The 14,212-nt window shown below is 47.4% G+C and overlaps 1 protein-coding gene across 27 annotated transcripts in view; it reads right to left on the bottom strand.

Annotated features, from left to right (window-relative positions):
• PTPRT (protein tyrosine phosphatase receptor type T) overlaps positions 1–14,212 on the bottom strand; it is a 1,303,183-nt gene that overhangs the window by 273,267 nt on the left and 1,015,704 nt on the right. For all 27 annotated transcript variants that reach the window (XM_067013228.1, XM_067013229.1, XM_067013240.1 and 24 more), the window contains 2 exons: positions 7,206–7,407; positions 5,806–5,908 (listed from right to left, as the gene is read on the bottom strand). In XM_067013228.1, coding sequence (XP_066869329.1) covers positions 5,806–5,908; positions 7,206–7,407 — 305 coding nt within the window. The remainder of the gene's footprint in view (positions 1–5,805; positions 5,909–7,205; positions 7,408–14,212) is intronic.

Genomic DNA, 14,212 nt, shown 5'->3' with positions numbered 1-14,212 from the left:
ACGAAAGCCAGACCCTGTGCCAGGGAAAGGAATCCATTAGTGTCAAACTTCCAGGTTGCCCGGAGCTCACAGTCTAGTGAGGGGCATGCAAGAAACGAAACCAAAGAAAACATACAAACAAATGTATAACACAATTAAAAGCTACTGAAAGAATGATGAAGGAAGCGTACATGGCGCTGTTGAGTAAAACCTGCTAATGGAATCAGAAAGGAAGGTCAGAACCAGATTCAGATGGCCTTGAATTCTATGCTAAGAAGCTTGAACATAATGCGGTAGGAAGCCAGTGACCCATTTAAGAATTTTAAGCAGGAAATTTAATTTGATCCAATCTGTGCTTCCAAAAGACCAGTCCACCGGTCCCTCAGTGGGGGAGGGATTGAAGAAAGAGGAACTTATGACAGGCAGACCAGAAAGCCGCCCTGGCAGGTCAGGAGGGCGGGGTGGAGAGTGGTAGGAGGGAGAAGAAAGAGCTAATCCCGAAGCTCCTAGGGACTGACGGGATGGGAAGGAGAGAGCAGGGGCTGGGGTCGGGGAGGCATCTTCGAGGAAGCCCGTTGCGGGTCCAGAGGAGGGTCTGCTACAGAATCTGGGGCTCTGCCCTGGACTTACTTCCCTTCAGGGACTGCATTATGGGTGATTAATTCACGGCCCAGCTACTTTCTTATGAAGGTTACTACAGTTACACCAGCATGACAGGCGGGGTGTGGGGGAGGAAGGCTTGGCGTGTGCCGAGCTGAATATTAGATTCTAGTCACTATTTGATTGAGCTTTTAAGCAATTCTGGGATTCTGTCACTTAAAAACCAATACATCTTTGAAGGCCTGGGGAAAGCAATGCAAAAGCAATAAATCTCCATTGTGGGGTATTAGAAAAAGAGGCCACACTGCCAAGGTGGTTTGGCTGGAGCGGTGAGGGTGCAGGAGCCCCCGCACAGCAACCTTCCCTCCCGGCCCCTCCTGGCCTCCCTGCATTCTCACTCCTACCAGTCAGAGCCACAGGGCTTCAGAGGGGCAGCAAGCAACACAGCAGGGGCTGGAGTTCGGCTCAACCAGGGTCAGAGCATTGCTGCAAGGAGGAGGAAGAACAGCCTGTGTGGCTGTGGCCTGAGGCTCAGGCGTGAGTCTGTCGGAGAACAGGAAGACTCTCCACTCCGAGAGAGTTACACTGGGCTTCACAAGTTACTGGCCGCGCCCACGCAACCAGAATTGTCCTGTCTATCCCTCACTCCCTAGGTGGAAGAGGTTCACTCCACAGCATACCGCCAGAAGGTCACCCAGGCATCATCTGACAGCCCAGCCACGAGGAACTCTGAACAATGAACTCAGAGGCAGGAAGCTCGGTCCGTGGACTGGCTCTACGTGTAATGAGCTCCGTGACCTTTGGGCCAATCACTTAACATCTTAGATTTCAGCTTCTCCTCTAAGACGGAGATGGTATTTCCCGTGCAGCTTACCCACCGGGTAAGTGACGATCAGACACTACAATGGAATGAAAGGAACTAGCGAGTATAAAACACGACTCCGGGCATCCTTGACCCAGTGCATCTAGAGAGCTCTTAGTGTCCTGTGGTCACCGAGTGAGTTTGCTGTTTTCTCAAGGCTCGTGCTTCCCCTGCCTGCAGGACTCCACACTGGTCCGCTTGCCTGGGTTGTGTCCAGCTCTCCAGCCCGTCTACCCCTCCTCTCAGCCAATACAGTCACTGTCTCTACCGGCTTCATGTTATCTGGTTTTGCTGGTTTCATGATCCTGTTTCCTTAATGGCTTAATGGTCCCCTCCCTGCCCCGTTCACATGTACACTTACTGGATGATAAGCCTCAGGAGGACAGGTGTGTGTCTCTCTTGCTTCCTGCTCTATCCTCATTGCTTACCTCAGTTCCTGCTCAATAAATATTTGTTGAATGACTTAATGGTCAGCTGCCTCCCACGGGGCACTCCAGTGCCCCGAGTTCAAGGTGACAAAGGGTTAAAGTAACTGAAGTCTACTGTGATATTCCACTGCTGTCACTGCGGTTGTCCCGGAAGCCTTGTTGGCTGGCACTGATTAGTCTCTTCCCTTCTTGGCAAATGCCCAAGCAACAGTCTGAAAATAACTCCAGAAACTGAGTGTCTACCCACCCTCAGTGATCTAGGGCCTTGAGAAGAAAAGCAGCCAGACTTTTCCAGACACCAGGCATTGCCCCTTTGAGCAGTGACATTTATTTTAAATTTTTTTCCGCTGGAAATGTCACCAAAATACATCACGTAGGACTTTCTCCTAGGGAGGTGGCGTGGCTAGAGAGATGTGAGTGTTGGCTTAGGGGCGGCTGAACGGGGTTTAAATTCTGCCTGCACCACTTGCTTTTTTCATGGCTTGGGTCAATGCACTCAGCTTCCATGTATCTCAGTTTCCATATCTGCACAATGGGGAGGCTATTACGGCAATGCTGTGAGGAGGCAAACAGTTTACATAGAGTGACAGGCACTCGGCCGGTGCGCGCTCATCGAATGGAAGCTAGCTGGCTCTTTTAACTTGAAGACGTGGCACCTAATGGTACATTTTTTAGGGTGAACCAGGAACAACAAATGAATACCCGTGGCTGTGAGGGGCAGCAGGGGCTACAGCATGTGGACCTCCTTGTTTCTTGAGTCCCTGTGTCGGTTTTGTAGAGTTGTCCTGTTTTTCACTCCCTGCCAACCGTCATTTCTCACCGCTACTGGGGCACTTCCATTCCCACCTACTAATTTACTGTGGCCTTAGGATGCACGAGCCCATTAAATGGATGTGCAAACTGAGTCTGCAGGCTCAGAAGGAAAGCGTAAGGGGCTTCTCTCTGTGGAGGCTAGAAAAGCTTTCCCAAGAACACGGGTTTGGGATGCTCAGACGACCGATTTGCTGGTCTCTGGAGTCAGGCAGGCCTGGGTACGAGTCCTGGCTTCATCACTTACACGCTCTGTGACCTTGAACTTTAGTGCCCTCATTTCAAACAGGGAGATAATAGTACTGCTCATAGGTTGGTAGAGATTAAATTCTTGGATCATAGGAGTCTCCCAATAAAACATGGTGACAATTACTCCATCTGTGTTCAGGTGACTGAGGAGTTTTCCGAGGTTCACGGACATATAATCTGATTCACGCTGAGGATATGGGTCCCTGATCCTCTGTGCAAAGATTAACTTTATTCCTATCACTAGGAAGGACACAGATTACTTATTTCTCAGGACAATTAGAAAAGACATTTTTCTGAATCTGTGCCAGAAAGAAGTTAGGGGCTCTTAAGGAAAAAGCAAAGCACCTCCTTCCCTACCCTGAAATTAGGGTCTCGAACAGCTTTGGACATTTGAACAGGAAAGAAGCGGGCAACACTGTGACCCTATAGTGGGGTGGATTTGCAAAAACCATTTTGAACAGAACTTCCTAAGTTCCACAGAGAAGAAGCAAAGCTAACAAAGGAACTAACTCTCTGACAGTCTGCGCTGCTTTGGCTCACATGTACATCTCATTAAGCTTTGGTGAAATATCTCCAGTCTGTTCTTTCCAGATAAGGAAAACTGAGGTTCAGAGAGATTAAGTATCTTGCCCAAGGTCACACAGCAGCATTAGATCAGCATTTGAACCCAGGTTCACTGCCACCGAACTCACATCCTTTTCATTGCCCCGCACAGCAGCCAGAAGACTGTGGGAAGCTGGGCTGAATCCACAGCCACCAAGAAGCCACACAGTGGGGTGCCAGCTGACCAGGTTCTTTTGCGGACTGTTTTGTAGGCTTGTAGCAATGAAAGGTGACACTTGGGTCTACCATAGCAAGGTCCTGGGTTTTAGGGCAGATCTGGCCTCTGACCCTGGGTCAGCTGCTAACTTGTACAATACTGGGCTTCTCTTTCCTGGGCCAGACTCTTGCCATCTGGGAAGCTTTCTGAGACTCTGAAACATGCCCAATGCTGCTGTATGACAGAGGTAAGGGCTGTGAAGGGGAGGTGAGACATGGATGGCCAAGATGGAATGTGTGATTGGGCACCTGGAGGACCTGTGTTCAAGCTCAGCCTTCCTACTCCCTGTCTGTGTGCCCTTGTGCGTTTCTGAGCCTCAGTCTCTTCATCTGAAAAGGAGGATAATGTATCTCAGTGTATAGAGGGAAGTAAATGACAATGTGGCATAAGAGTAACAGGAAGAAACACGGTAACTCAACACCTCCTTGTCTGATGTCAGAGCCACCACCTGCTCTAGCTCATCACAGGTAGGACAGTCCTGGAACAACCTATGTGTAGAATATAAGGCAAACGTTCTTAGTTCAGGTGCCTACAACCTCGATCCACACCTGTTTGAAAGCCTGAAGACCCACCTTACTTCGGATAGAACACTTTCCAAAGTCTATAGAATAGATGGGAACTTCCAAACTGGCAGCTCATTCTATCTGCTCCAGTGCCTGTAATTCCTGGGTAGAGTTGGGCCCAGGTTGGCAAACAGGTAACTAGAGCATCTCAATCGCCTCCTTCCCGGCTGATCTCCCAGCCTACAGTATCATAAAAGAGACATTGCATGTGGCTATTCAGTGGCTCCCCAGGGCCCCTCAAACAAGGCTGAGCTTCTCAAACATGGCCCTTGTTCCCACCCCACCACTCCTGCCTTGACCTTTAGGCGAAGGCAAATTTAACGATTCTTGATTGCTCCCCGCGATGGCAAGCTTCCTCCTTCCTCCATACCTTTGTTCATGCTGGACCCTGTTACCACTCTGGTGAAATCTTAGACAACATTTAAGATATAGCTCAGTGTCACCTCCTCTGGGACTTCTCTCCTGTGAGCTCTCGTAATGGCCTATCTGCATCTCCACAAGCATGCACTGCAGTGCAGTTATGGTTTCACATTTCTGTCTCCGTAACTAGAGTTTGACTTTCTTTAGAGCATGAGTTATACACAGCTAGCTCACTAGCCTGTCCCAAGCACTTAAACAGAGCCTGACATGGAGTGAGTGCTCAAGAAACGTTTATCGAATGAATGAATAAGTGAATCGTTTTTGTCCCCTGTACGCTGCTCCATTCCTGGCATATAAAATACTCCATGCATGCTCGTTGAACTGAACTGAGCTAATTTGAAAGCTGTTCTACTCAACACTCTTGCTTGGCTTTCAGGGTCTGTAGTCCCTTGAGCTCTGAGCAAAAGCCAGCAGTCAACATCGGAGCTGCTGCCCTTGTACACAGTGTAGCTTATTTAAAAGAGGTGACCGCCTTCCTGACAGCAGTGAGCCCATGGACCTCCATGGGATCAGCTTAGCTACTGAGATGCTTTCACTGCCTGGGCTGTAGGTACACTCCTGGACTCCAGCAGCCTCTTGTTAAAATCAGCAGTATGACTCTGAATTCAAGTCCCCTGTGGAACACCAAGGCCATAAACAGGACCAGCCCTGAGGTCATGTCCCTTCATAATCTCTGAGCAGGTTGTTTTTAGCATTCAGTGAATCTGTCTACTTGTCTGTTAATGGCAGTTGGACGCGTAAAGGTGATCTTGCCAGGATACTGTGTTTCTGGGCCTCCAACTGGACTAAATACATTTACCATAGGTGTGTTCCAGAAAGTTCTCTCCCAGCCCTCCTCAGGTCCCCATCAGCACATTCCTGCTAAACCAGTCCCAGTGGCCCACAGTAGGGAGACAGGGCTCCTGGCTCAGTAGCCCCTCTGAACGGGGCTTGGGGCTGTGGACCCTTTTCCTCCAGGAAGCCTTGCTCCTGGCCAGTCTTGCCCATGGGCATAGCCAGTGACATCTTTCAGCTGGAGGCGTGAACAGCGCAGAGAAGGAAAATGGCAAACGCCAGGTTAAGAACCCTCCTCACCTGACAGGGGCTCCCCGAGACTGAGCGGGCTTCAGCATCACTGTGATGGTCGTGTCTGTTTCATTCAGTGGGGTGTCTGTGTCATATTCAGGCATCGATGGAGCTGGACAGAGAACAGAGAGAAGGGAGCTTAGCAAAGGTCTCAAACCCCTCTCATCACCTCCCTCAAGACACTCGGGATGCCTAGAAGGGAGGTGTTTGGGTAAGGGTAGGATGAGAGTCACATGGCATCCCAGGCTTTCAGCAAAGGAGGCCCTGACTTGCAACCTGCCCGTAGGTTCCTTCAAGGTACAGAAGAGTCTGGAGAGGGGTAGCAATGATGTAGCTGAATCAAGAAGTTCCAAACCAAATAAAAAGATGAATGCAGGAAATAGAAGTACTTAAAGATGTGAATGCAGAGTCAACCCTAAACATATTTAAAATGCAAATGCAAATTACAGCAGTGATGAACTAGTTCCTCTTATCTTTTTTTTTTTTCTTCCCCAGACCTTCCCCTCTGATAGAAGTGTAACTAAACCTAATCCCTTGGGAAGGTAATTTAGCCATTTGTATTAAGAGCTATTAAACCCACATCGGTTTTAATTCAGTATTTCAATTCCTGGAATTTAATCCTAAAGTCATAATCCAAGCCAAGAAATTAAACTTTATTCTGTAACATGTTTGTTGAAGCATTATTTTATAGAAACATGGAAGCACCAAATATATCCAACCACAGGGGAATGTTTAATTAAATTACGTCCATCCACTTGACAGAACATTATAATGAAAGCAATGTAGCAACATGGAAGGTGCTTATGGTTTAAGGATAAGTGGAAACATTAAGCTACAAAACACACACGGTGGGTCTGTATCTATGCAAAATATTCTGAAAAAATGTAAATTGTAAAAAAGGGGTCTGAGATAATTATGCTTTGATGCTGTCTGGTGGGGGAGGGCACCCTACTGGTGACGGCAGGTGACAACCTGGACTGCTATGGCTCTGTAACAGTCATTCACTCATTGTTTGTTCATTCATTCATCAGACGTTTCATGAGAACCTGTGCTGTGCCCTGCACTGCCAAAAGGAATACTTCTGAAAATCAGTCACATTTTTACAAACCAATTTGTATGGGGAAAATGTACTATTTAAGGCAACTGTGTGCTAGATAAAGTATTTGGTGAATCACTCAGCATTCCCTCTGGTCTAGTCTAATAGACATATTTTTGATACTTTAGGAAGTTCATGGATTAGGTTTTTCTTCATGAGATTACAGCAGTGACACACACGGACTGCACTGTCCTGGTTGCTCCAAAGTCACATGGTGACGGTTGGCTCTGCCCTTTTTCATTCCCAGGAATATTAGGAATGGAAAAAACTACCACCACCACCTTTCTTCCCTTCCCCCTTCTAGGACAGATACCTGAAATTTTGGTGGCGATCCTGGTGGTAACAGGGGGCCCAAAGCCCTTTGCTGTGCTGGCCTTGATGGTGAAGGAGTAGGTGGTCCCAGGGTACAGACCCACAAAGAGGTGGTGGGTTTCATTCCGAAGCTTGAACACTTTGCCCCTCTGGCTGGAGAGGTCGGCACTCGGGTCCAATGAACCCACGGCCTTGTAGTTGATCTGTACAAGGAAGCAGCAAACAAACATATCAGTGCCTCACCCAGGAAGCTGGGTGGAGTCCATATGGAGGAACATCGGGGGAGGAAAGCAGAAGGCATGTGAGCTCGGTCAGCACTTCTGCTGTTATTTAGCATCCACCTTACAGATGATCCCAGCCTCCCAATATTCCATGGCTGATGCTCTGGAGCATTGCTATCCAACAGAAACACAATTTAAGCCACATACATAATTTTCAATTTTCTAATAGTCACATTAAAGGAAAAAAAGTAAGAACATAAAGTAAAATAAATTTTAGTAATACATTTTGTTAAACCCAGTAGATGTAAAATGTTATCATTTCAACCTGCAATCCACAAAAAAAAATTAATGAAATATTTTATATTCTTTTATTTGTATTAGGTCTTAGAAATCAAGTATATATTTGACCATATGGTGCATCTCCATTTGGACAAGCCACATTTCAAAAGCACAGGGGTCCCGTGTGGCTACTGGCCACCACATTGGACAATGTGGCCACAGAGCAGTGTCCAAGTGTAGCATCCTGATAAGAATGATCTGGAAGGTTTAGTTAAAAATGCAGCTCAAGGGCTTCCCTGGTGGCGCAGTGGTTGGGAGTCCGCCTGCCGATGCGGGGGACACGGGTTCGTGCCCCGGTCCGGGAAGATCCCACATGCCGCGGAGCGGCTGGGCCCCTGAGCCTGTGTGTCCGGAGCCTGTGCTCCGCAACGGGAGAGGCCACAGCGGTGAGAGACCCGCATACCGCAAAAAAAAAAAAAAAAAAAAAAAAAAAAAAAATGCAGCTCATGCACCCCCCTACTCCACGTGGTGCTCTCTGGTGCCCTCTTGTGCATTATCTAGTCTGTCTTCCCTAAAACCTTGCTGATGTCAGCCTATTTATTCTCATTTTAATGCTGGAGAAACTGAGGCTCAACTGGCCACAATGTGTACTAAACCAGCGCTTTTCGAAATATCTATGCTGAAGACCCAGTTCTGTTTCCCAGTCCACTGCAGACCTATAATGATCCAAAGACCACAACACACATGACTCATCATGTGAGTCTGGCAATAACCAAACTGTTCTACATGATGGGCAAGGAGACGTGTCCACTGACTGCACATACGGGTGTCACAGCAATGTCTAGGCCCTCAAAAGTTTCTAGATGCTCACTGTCAACTTCTGCACTTATCCTGCTGTGAACGTAACAAAACAGCTGGCATCCCTGGCACTGGCCCCCAAGGATCACACTCTGAGAGGCACATTTCTAAATTGCACAGTTGTTAAAGAGGCAAACTCAGGGGTTTTTTGTTTATCTAGTTTGTTCTATTAAAAGTGTCTTATTAGAGTATAATATATATATATACAGAAAATTATACAGCTCAATGAATTTTTACTAACTGGACAGGACCATCTAACCACACCCAATCAAGAGACACAACATTACCAGACCCGAGATTTTCCCCTCATGCCCCCTTCCAATCCTTTCCCTCCTCGCCCCAGCACGGATACCCTCTACCCTGATTTCTAACAGCATAGACTAGCTCTGCCTGGCTTTGAACTTTATATAAATGGAATCATACAGAGTGTACTCTTTAGGGTCGGCTTCGTTCTCTCAATGTCCTGTGTGAGATTCATGCAGCTGTCGCATGCAGCCATAGATCAGGCACTGTCATGGTTATTTGGTGTCCTATCACTAACCCAAGACTAAACCCAGATCTGTTGGGTTTCATTCATTCATTCACTCATTTGCTCCTCCACAACCATCCCCCGCATACTCCTGTACGATTCCAGGACCTGCACTGTGTGCTCCCACGCTCTAGCAAATGAACGCAATGAACACAAGCTAGGCCCTGTCCTCAAGGTCTTCTGCTCCAGAACGAGGTAAGTCAACTACACAGACACCTCGCATCACTTTGTCTTTTGTCAGGAAATGTCCCATGCTTGTCAGGAAGGCCAAATCCAGGCAGAAAAGGTAATATACCAACTTTACTTCAAAAATAAGCAGTTGGCTGTTTCTGGCTAGGGCACCAAATGTTCTGGAGAAAGCAGTAACTTCTCTCTCCCCTATGGAGCAGGAGCAGTGCAGTGTAGCAACTGATGTCACATGTCGAGGACAGAGGCCAGACTTTGTCTGAAGCGCAGCGAGCCCAGGAGGAGAAATGTACAGAACTGAAGGAATTGGCCATTGTGCTAGCAGAGCTGGCGGGGGCACCCATCTAGCAGATCCCTGGGTGGGTGGGGGGGCCGGTCACCCCGCCTACTCCAGGCCTTCTCAAAGGCAAGCACTGCAAACATCTGCCTCTCTTTGTTTGAGGGCTTTTTCCCTGGGTACTCAAAGGAAGTGCTGGTTAATTCACACCCCCAGAGACTGGATTAATGGGAGTTGATAAATACATTCCACGGCTCCTCTTGGGATACCCCTGCAGCATGCCTGGGATTTCCCTGAGGGATGCCACTCCACTTGCCTCCATAGGTAGTTGATTGGAAAACACACCCATCGTTGGCTACTTTCTTTCCCTTCCCCACCCCCTAGTATTTCCCACACTTAATAATCTGCTCGTGCTCAAATCCTTGTCTCAGGCTCTGCTTCTGAGAAATGCCAAACTAAGGCGAAGTGCTCAGGGAGGCATCTCAGGGGAGAACTGAGCTAATATCTGGGGGGATACAGAGTCAGAGTAGAGGAAGGAACGCTCTAGATTCTAGGCAGAGGGAACTAACCAGGCAAAGACCTCGGGTGGGAAAAGGCTTGGGAGGACCAAGAAAAGTCCAGTGTTGACTGGATAGTGGTGAGCAAACAGGAGAGCTGCGTGCAGCTGGATTCCAGTTTTCCCCAGTGGCAGAAGAACGCAGATGTTTGGAGAGCTCTGCCTGTGTCTGCTAACCCAGGCCACCAGGGAAGAAGTCGTGCTGGAGCATCCTTTGCAAATTGTGCCCCCGTCCCCTGCCAGGGCTGATGGCAACCACATTGATATACAGACAATGGGTGGTAAAATTCATGCCTTATTTACTAGCCAATTCCTTTTCTGTGCTCCAAATTCAATCCAGAAGCGACTCAATTTCCACCTAGCTGTCAATATAATATACTGTGCCTCCCTGCTCTCCTAACCTTTCCTGCTATTACAGGATCCTCACTTACTTGTAATGAAACACTATGAATAAATCAATGTATGTTAATATAGCGTGTCTTCAATTTTTTATGAAGGGCTTCACCAAATCTAATTCCCATTGCTTTGTCAGAAACAGTCTTTGAAAAATTTAACTTTCAAGTTTTACGAAGGTAGTGAGGGATCGGGCTGGGGAGGGAAAGAAGGAAGGTGAGAAAAATTGAATGGGATGGAGCTGGGACCGTAAAATGCATCCTGCAATGTGTCTCTTCATTTGGAAGTGGAGAGAGAGGAAGATTTGTTAGAATAGCAAACATAAAAGGAGGAGGTAGTAGGGGGGAAAAGTGCTGAGCTGCCTATCAGCCCTGGGCTCCAGGGATGGGGCTCTGGCTGCAATGAAGTGCTCAGAGACACCCCAGTCTCTCCTAGTCGCTCTCAGTGGGATTCCCAGCCACAAGCCAGAGTGAGCACTTCAGAACAAGAATCCAATCACCCCTTGGAATCAAAAGAGCAATGCTTTCCCATAGCTTTCGGGATTAGGACCACACCCTTACCCTGTGGTTCTCCATCACCTCACTGCATGAGCTGGCCTCTCCTGCCCTTCTGTCTTTTTTTAAAAAATTATTATTTATTTATTTTGGCTGAGACAGGTCTTAGTCGTGGCATGCGGACTCTTAGTTGCAGTATGCATGTGGAATCTAGTTCCCTGACCAGGGATGGAACCCAGGCCCCCTGTATTGGGAGCGTGGAGGCTTATCCACTGGACCACCAGGGAAGTCCCCTCCTGCCCTTCTATCTTGCATTCCATGCCTTATTTCAGTGTCTGAAAAGAGCCATGGTCCCTTCTGCCACAGGGCTTTTGCACCAGCTATTCTGCCAGCTCAGATACTTTTTTCCTTCCCTTCACCTTGTTAATGACTCCTCATCCTCAGATCTCAAGTAAAATGACACTTTTCATGAGCACCTCCCCTGACTTCCAGGTCCTCCTATTTTATGTTCCCAGAGTCACATGGCTCTCCTTTGAACCACTACTTTTATACTGAACCATGAAATTATTTCATTGACGAGTTCCTTTTCCATCAGCCCAGGAGTCCAAAAAGTAAAGCCTGAAAGCCAGATTTGGCTCATCGTCTGTTTTTGTAAATAAAATCTGACCAGAACACAGCCCCACCATTATTTCTGTGCTGTCTGTGATAGCTGCTGACACACTACAAAGGCAGAATTAGGTAGTTGTAACTCCACAGCCCACAGAGTCTAACATATTTACTCTCTGACCCTGTATAGAAAGAGTCTGCTGAGCCCTGGACTAGACTTTAAGCTCTAAGAGAGCAAAGGTCTTATGTGGTTTTTGCTCCGCATTTTTCCCCTTGGATAAATGAATGAATGATCAAACCAGGTTATGTGGCTTGAGCAATTTGCTTAACCTCCCAGAGTCTTGGGCTCTTGAAGGGTAAAATACTCCTTTTAATTCCAGTTTCTGTTTTGATTTACATTGCAGAATGACCTACAGCTTCTTTACTCCTGGAAGGCGGCCCCTTTGTTCAGAAGTAAGTCCCTAGGGGGGGAGTCCATGAGTGACTTTAGCCTGTGCATCAAGGCTCCAGCTGCCATGGACCAGGGAAAATCTTGGGAAGAACAGGCAGCCCTTCCACCGTGGGCTGATGAGGAGGGGGCAAGACAGGCGGGGAGAACAGAAAACAATTTCCTCAAAGAGCCCATCAGGAAGGGCTTTGCCTGCAGATTGAACGTGCTTAGACTGAGCCAGGCTGTGCTCCAGGCACTGGGCCAGGTACAGGGTTAGACCCCCGAGGTTCCACGTTCAAAGAGAGCAGTTGACAAGTTTCTGGGCCTGAGGATGAGATGGTGGATGGTGGTTAAGGGAAGATATGAGATAAAGTAGAGCTGAGGGAAGTGGCCAGGACTCAGAAGCAGGTTGTCAGAAGATGCAGTCATGGAGAAAACACAATTTGGGAGCACTTACTCTGTGCCAGGCACTGTGAAGAGGGACTCACATAAAAATCATCTCATTTAATCCTTAAAAAAAAAAAATGGTGTGGATTCTTTATGGTTATTTCCATTCCTCAGCTGAGGAAACTGAGGCCAAGAGAGGTGACGTGGTCAAAGTGCGAGCCAAGGTGAGGACAGCTCTGCGTGCGATCAGGCCGCTTGCTGCAAGGACAGATGGTGACCCACCATTCATGAAGTGTTCTCTGATGCCTCGGTTTCACCACTGTGGGTACCACCATGCAGCAAGAACCTGGATAAGTCTATTTGGAAACACAGGGATGCTCTGGAAACACAGGGATTGCTATTCAAAGAGCTCATGCCCCAACAGATGAACCCATATTGAGGAAACCCACAATGGCATCAATTGTCAGTGTTGATAGCATAAACTGGGTCAAGATCTGCCCACCTACAGCTTGAAGCTCCAGAAGCACCCCCTATAGCTTAGCATCCTCTCCTCTTGCTACTATACACGTGGTGTCTTCATCCTAAACCTTTTGGGGGAAGGGAGGGTTCAGTACCCTATGTTATCCATTCCACCTGCTCCTGACTTTCTCCAAATGGTTTCCAGTCCATTTTCTGGAAGTCTCAAGATAGCAGAGTTTTAACAAGGCTACAGGTAAAATAGATGGACTTGGTCAGTTCAATGGATAAAGGTTAATTTTTTTAAAACTCAGAACAACTGGTTAAAATCTTTTGTCCCTCTTTTTTTTTTTTTTTTTTTTTACCTATTGTAGAAGTGTTTACAGGCATGGTCTTTTCCATCTTCTTGACTTCCAAGGCAAATGTATAAAAGGAGACCAGTTCAAGGTAATCTCCTCTTGTTAGAAGTGTAGTGTTGATGCTTTGGTTCGCTGACCATGTAAAGATAAAATGTGAACATGTTTCCTTCTGAAGAACAGTGTGAATGCACAGATGGCTGCAATGTACACGTCAGTGACTTCTTGGCCATGGGGCCCTTGTATTTCCTAGAGAGTGAGGACTAGAATGACAGCAGAAAAATGATTATGACCAACACACCTATTGCTGTTCCTGGGTTTCTAACACTGTTGAGCCAGTGAGGGAGTGCAGGGACTTGCCACTTCTGTGCACAGACAACTACTGCTTTTGCTTCCATTGTGATTGAGCCACTCTCTCCATCAACAGATGTTCACCAAGAACCAATTCTGTGCTGGACTCTATTCTGAGCTCTTGAGAAACACTGGTGAAGAAGACCCAGTTCCTGACTTTGGGAACCAACAGAGGCATTGGTAGATACTGCAGGTAACCAAAGCCTTTGGGAACACAAATCTGGGAGTAACTGCTTCTGCCAGAGAGAGTGAGGACAGCATCCCAGAGAAGCTGCAAGAGCACTGGGCTAGGCTAGCGGTCCTCAGCCTGGACTCCAAAGCATATGCCCTGAAGACCTTTTAAAAAGTACCAATGCCTGCACCCACTCCACACTAATTGAATCGAACGTTTTGGCTACAAAGACCTGGACATCAGTATATTATTTTTTTTTATCAGTACATTTTTAAAGTTCTCCAGGAGATTTGATTGGGCAGCCAGGGCTGAGAATGCTGGATCTGAGCCCTAAAGCATGAAGGCGATTAAGCAGAAGAACTATGAAATATGGCACATGCCAAGGAAAAGTATCCTAGAACAGCATGCTGGAAGGAACTGGAAACTCACCATGGGCATATCACAGTGATAGTTGCTG

Source organism: Kogia breviceps, chromosome 14, assembly GCF_026419965.1.
Source record: "Kogia breviceps isolate mKogBre1 chromosome 14, mKogBre1 haplotype 1, whole genome shotgun sequence".
Classification (NCBI taxonomy): Eukaryota; Metazoa; Chordata; class Mammalia; order Artiodactyla; family Physeteridae; genus Kogia; species Kogia breviceps.
Note: the sequence above shows the minus strand (reverse complement) of the source record. Positions and strands in the feature narration are given on the sequence as shown.